Source organism: Callorhinus ursinus, unplaced genomic scaffold (genome assembly GCF_003265705.2).
Source record: "Callorhinus ursinus isolate GAN/ISIS: 27379988/994484 unplaced genomic scaffold, GSC_fseal_2.0 scaffold2764, whole genome shotgun sequence".
NCBI classification, from domain to species: Eukaryota; Metazoa; Chordata; class Mammalia; order Carnivora; family Otariidae; genus Callorhinus; species Callorhinus ursinus.
The window spans coordinates 1,248-6,887 of record NW_027399818.1 but is presented as its reverse complement, the minus strand read 5'-3'; the positions used below and the strand labels follow the sequence as shown (position 1 = coordinate 6,887).

General features: G+C 38.9%; 1 protein-coding gene across 1 annotated transcript; it reads right to left on the bottom strand.

The window, feature by feature from the left end:
• Window positions 1-5: 5 nt before the first annotated feature.
• LOC112818189 (protocadherin beta-7-like) lies at window positions 6-1,431 on the bottom strand (the record flags this gene model as incomplete). Its single annotated transcript, XM_025865388.2, has 1 exon — window positions 6-1,431. A coding segment is annotated over exon 1 (1,203 nt), but the record flags the coding sequence as incomplete, so codon positions are not given.
• Between the last annotated feature and the right edge of the window lie 4,209 nt (window positions 1,432-5,640).

Sequence of the window (5,640 nt, the reverse complement as noted above, 5' to 3'; positions counted from 1 at the left end):
AGGGTGTAGAAATTCTCTACCGATGGCTTCAGGACGAAGGGGAGATGGTCTTGGACGGAACACACCATCTTTGCATTGTTCCCTGAATCTCTGTCTCTAATCCTAAAGACACCTACTACTGTCTCTGGTGAGTTTTCTGCAATTGGACTAGTAAGTGATGACATGAGAAGTTCCGGTGGATTATCATTTACATCTGTTACATGGACCACCACAGTACATTTTCCAGAAAGCCCTCCACCATCTTTGGCCTGAATAGTTAATGTATAAGTTTGTATTGCCTCGTAGTTCAATTCAGCTTTAAGATGAAGATTGCCAGATGTTGAATTGATTTGAAACGTTTTGAGAATTCTTTCAGTAGCATAAAAAAATGCATAGACTATTTCTCCATTACTTCCGGTATCTAGATCTCTAGCTGACACAGCGACAACCAGCGAGCCAACAGGGCTGTTCTCAGGCACCTGCACCTTGTAAAGGGACTCTACAAATTCAGGGACGTTGTCATTTATGTCCAAAACCAGGATGTGTATGAGGGTGGTTCCCGATCTGGGCGGAGAGCCGCCATCCAAGGCGGTGAGGGTTAACCTGAGCTCAGGAACCTCTTCACGATCCAGCACTCTATCGAGTACCAATTCGGGATAAACATTCCCCTCCCCACTATCACGGATATTAATATGGAAATAGACATTAAAGCTGATGGTGTAGTTTCTCAGGTTGTTGATTCCAACATCTGAATCCTGTGCACTTTCTAGGAGAAATGTTGCCCCTGGAGTGGTACTTTCTAATATGTTCAATGTAATCTCTCGATCTAGAAATACTGGAGAATGATCATTGATGTCTCTGACCCATAGTTCAGCACGGAAAATCTGAAAAGGCTTTTCAAGTAACAACTGGAAAGGCAGCACACACGGCTCTGTGGGTCCGCACAGTTCCTCTCGGTCTAATTTCTCATTTAGAAGCAAATCACCAGTAAGCGGATTGAAGAGTAAAAATCCTATGTTCTCATCTGAAATGATTCTAGGTCCCCGAGCTGACAGTTCCCCCGCCCCCAACTCCAGATCAATTGCTAGGTTGGCCAGAAAGGTCCCTCTCTCCGTTTCCTCTGCCACAAAATACCGAAGCGGTTCTGCGCCAGCCCAAGACACTCCCAGAAACACATAAAGAAATAACACTTGCCTTTTCTGCACTGCGCGCACCACTCTGGCCTCCATTATTTGTTTTAGCAATCTTTCAAAACCACGTTCACTCGGCCTCAAGCAGCTCTCAGAAATGGCAGAAACCGAATCCTTAGAAATGAGCTGGATAATAGCAGTGCTCGTGGGGAGGAGTCCCACTTTTCCCCAATTCCATCACCATGGTTTCCTTCCCTCTACTTTTCTTGTCTGGCCAGCTTTCCTCTGAACACTGGAAATTCTTAACATCCTTTGTGCGGTTATTTCCCCCTCTTTTTAGCCAGCAGCGCCACCTTGCGTTTTGTGGATGTTATTCCCTTTTTCAAGAATAGAACAAAAAGATGGCGGATTAGAGGAACTGCAACAGGAGTGATTTTTTTTACCCCCAAGTGTCTTTGTGGTTTTATTATATCTTTTTCCTCAAATGGTCACGGTAATGTTAGTAGTTTACATTGCTTTTCCCTGTGAAAGTCTGAATTTGCAGAAAAATAAATTTGTGGTTTTCCTTAATCTGGGAACATGGAATTAAACTCTGGCTTCCCACCAGGAGTAAATCTTAAGAAAACTTTCTCCGGTTTTTAAATGAGTTCGGGTTGGTGGCTTTTCTGGTGGTATATCTATGACTCTCTTTCCCATTTTACTTTTGGTTTTCGATCTGTCCAGGTTTTGTTTACTTTTAAAGTAATTTGTATTTAATTTTATAAGCCATTCATTTTCTCTAGGTTTGCAAAATTCTATTTTTTTATCTTTAGGTATATCCCTATTTGTTAGTAATGTTTAATGTCTTGTCTCCTTTTTATTCTTGGGGAGATTTGCAAGGTCTATATTTTGCTGATATTTTAATATGCATTTTTTCCAAAAAGGTATATGAACTTGGTTCAAAATCAAATATTACTAAGTGGCTTAGAATAAAATACAATTGTTTTCTGCCCTTTCCTTACTTTCCTAGCTCCCTTCCCAATAGCCAGCCACTTTAATCTCTGTTATCTCTTCTGCTTTATTCTGTATTCTGCTGTATTTTGATTAATTTTAGACATCATCAATTGACTCCTTATGTTGGATTAGGTTTTAGCTCTTGTACACTTTCAAGGTCGGTTCATGCCTTCCTTTAGTTGCAGTATCATTGGGAATATTATTGTGTACAAATTATATTTTCTTTCTCACTTTTTTTCTTGAAGTTAATAATTGCCTTGCTTTTTCATTTACTTGATTTTCTTTTTTTAAGATTTTATTTATTTGAGAGAGAGAGAGAGCACAAGCAGGGGGAGAGCAAGAGGGAGAGGGAAAGGAAGAAGCAGACTCTCCGCTGAGTGCTGACTGGGAAGCTGGGCTTGATCCCAGGATGCTGAGATCATGACCTGAGCCAAAGTCAGACGCTTAACTGACTGAGTCACCCAGGTGCCCCTATTTGATTTTCTTTATATTTATCACTTGTTCTTCCCATACCTCCAATTGCTTCCCAGTAGGATTTTCCACATGACCATTCCCATATCTCCTGAGATAGCAATTTTCTTTAAATTGGGTGGTTGTTCCCAAAATGTGCTGCATTGCTATCATCCTGGAACATTTCTTTGCTGTTGTGCTTGGAATTCTCTTTGCCTTGTATTCTGGTTGGATTTCCTATTTTGAGGGTTTTATTTCTTCCTCCTTTTTGGTTTACTCTATGATTTTAATAGATCACATCCTATAATAGTTTCATTTGATTGAAGAGATGTCAGGGGACTTGCTGATGATATCCTCCAAAATGCCTGTCTCTTGAGTTATACAGCTCCAAATTGGACTAGTTTTCCCTTGAGACACGGTTGTCATCGTGGGATCATCCCTGAACATCATCTAGAGATTCATTTCACTTCTTTTTTCAGTATTCTCTTTTCTGTTTCTTCTGATTTCCTCTCTCTTGGACAACTCTAGCATTTTGATAGATATCTTCTAGTAGTTTCCAGAGAAGAGTGTATGAGAGTTAAATTTTGTTGTGACCTTGAGTATATTAAAATATCTTTAGTCTACCCTTGAACTTGATTGAAAATTTGGTTATAGAGTTCTAGGTTGAAAATATTTTTTCTTCAGAATTTTTTAAAATTTTATTGTTATGTTAATCACATACATTACATCATTAGTTTTTGATGTAGCGTTCCATGATTCATTGTTTGTGCATAACACCCAGTGCTCTACACAGAATGTTTTTCTTCAGAATTTTAAAATATTTTGTCAGTGAGTTCCCAAACCAATGTATTTGTTAAGAACTCTAAGGCGAATCTTATTTTATATCTTCCTGTATGTGACCTATATTTTTACTTCTTGTAGTATTTTGTCATTGCACCAAGCATTTTCAAATTAAACACTGATGTGTCATGGTTTGAGTTTATCTTTATCCATTGACAATTAGTAAGCCCTTTCTACTAGGAAATTAATTTCCCTCAGCTCTTAGAAATTTTCTTGAATTAATTCATGGATAATTCTTTTGTTTCTCTTTCAGTTACTACAAATCAGATGTTGGGCCTCTTTACAATCTCTAATTTCCTTATTTTCTTTCTGTTTGTCATCTTAAAATACTTTTTGCAATATTTCCTGTAATATTTTCTTAACTCTACCTTCAAGCTCTTCTTGAGATTTTCATTTCATTATGTTAATATTTTACAAGAGCCCTCTTTGTTAAAAGGATGTTTTCAAGAGAGCCCTCTGTACTTATTTCTCAGATGTAATAACTTCTTTTCTCATCTGATGATATTAATTATAGTTGGTTTTTTAAAAGATTTTATTTATTTATTTGACAGAGAGAAACACAGCCAGAGAGGGAACACAAGTAGGGGGAGTGGGAGAGGGAGAAGCAGGCTCCCCGCCAAGCAGGGAGCCCGAGGCGGGGCTCAATCCCAGGACCCCGGGATCATGACCTGAGCTGAAGGCAGATGCTTAATGACTGAGCCACCCAGGCGCCCCTAATTATAGTTGGTTTTTTTTTCAGGTTTTCTTCTCTGCAAACTTTTTCTCCAATTTACCTTCTTTCCTCTTTGCTTGGTTTTTGTTTCTGTTTTTCTTTTTAGAAACTTTCTTCAGGTGTCTGTTCTTAATTTAATTTGGTAGACTAAGGAGCTAAGTGATAGGTCTGAGCATGTTGGCAGGGTTTATCCATTTTAATATGTACTCTAAGGTGAACTGAGAGCACTTGTAGTTGGGGAAACCCCAGTGTTAGTCTGATTAGGTCTTTCTACTTGGACTGGTCAGATTACTCAACTCTATAAAATCTTCTACCGAAAAGGAAAAGGCATAGATTGAAAAGGTAAAGGATTGATGGGAGAAGAGGGGTGGAGATCTACATCACTCAGGATATGCTAGATAATGCTTCAGGATCAAACAACCCCAAATCTCAATGGCCTAAGACAATTAAGGTTGATTCCTTTCTTATACTACATATCCTATACAGTTCAGCATGGAGCCCTTACAGTGGTCAGTCAAGGATCCAGGTTTCTGGAGGCTCCATCTCCACCTATGCTTTCAGGATCACTATGTTGGAGAAAGTAAATGTGTTAAACCATGTACAGTCTTTGAAAGCTTTAGCACAGAAGTTATTCATTTCTTCTCACATTTTATTGGCTAAAGGAAATTACATGGTCATACATAATTTAAAGAGGAAATATTGATATTCTGCCAGGGGCGCCGGCATGGCTTAGTTAGTTAAGCATCCAACTCTTGATTTCAGCTCAGGTCATGATCTCAGGATCATGAAAGTGAGCCCTGAGTCAGGCTCCACACTGAGCATGGTGCCTGCTTAAGATTCTCTCTCTGCTCCTCCCCCAACCTTGGTGCGCCCATGCTTTCTCAAAGGAAGGAAGGAAGGAAGAAAGAAGGAAAGAAGGAAGAAAGTTAATTCTGCCATGTGTCTGAGAGAACTGAAACATCTGTGATTGGTCCCAGTGATTATCATAGTGTTTTAACAATCAGTCAGCACTCAATGTTTAGATGGTCACTTATTTCCACCACCCATATTACCCTGCCCTCAATTTTTTGCCAGTGGAACTTCTGATATAATGACTCTCCTTTTTGCTGTCATGAGAAATCAAAATTCCAGGATCAGAGAAATAGGTTGCTCACTGACTGCAGTGGGGAAAAGTGATCTGCTACAGATTTAACCATTTTTCAGGCAATTTTAATATGATCCTCCATATTTGGCACACTATTATCATTTCCAGAGTACCTAGGGCTGACAGCTCCGATGCTTCTGAAAATCCTGCTGTCTAAATAGGATTTTAAATGGTTCTCAGCTTTTCCCACTTCAGGATTGGTAGTTGGTTTGTCAGTCTACTAAGTCATTCATCTACTTTCTAGCTACTAAGATTTTTCTCTGTTGTCTTCTACCTTATTCTTTCCATTCTTTTAAGTTTATGTTTTTGAGAATAGCTCTTCATTTTTATGTTAATGCACATTTAGAGGAAGTTAAATTAAAGGTACATATCCAATCCACCAATTTAACTAA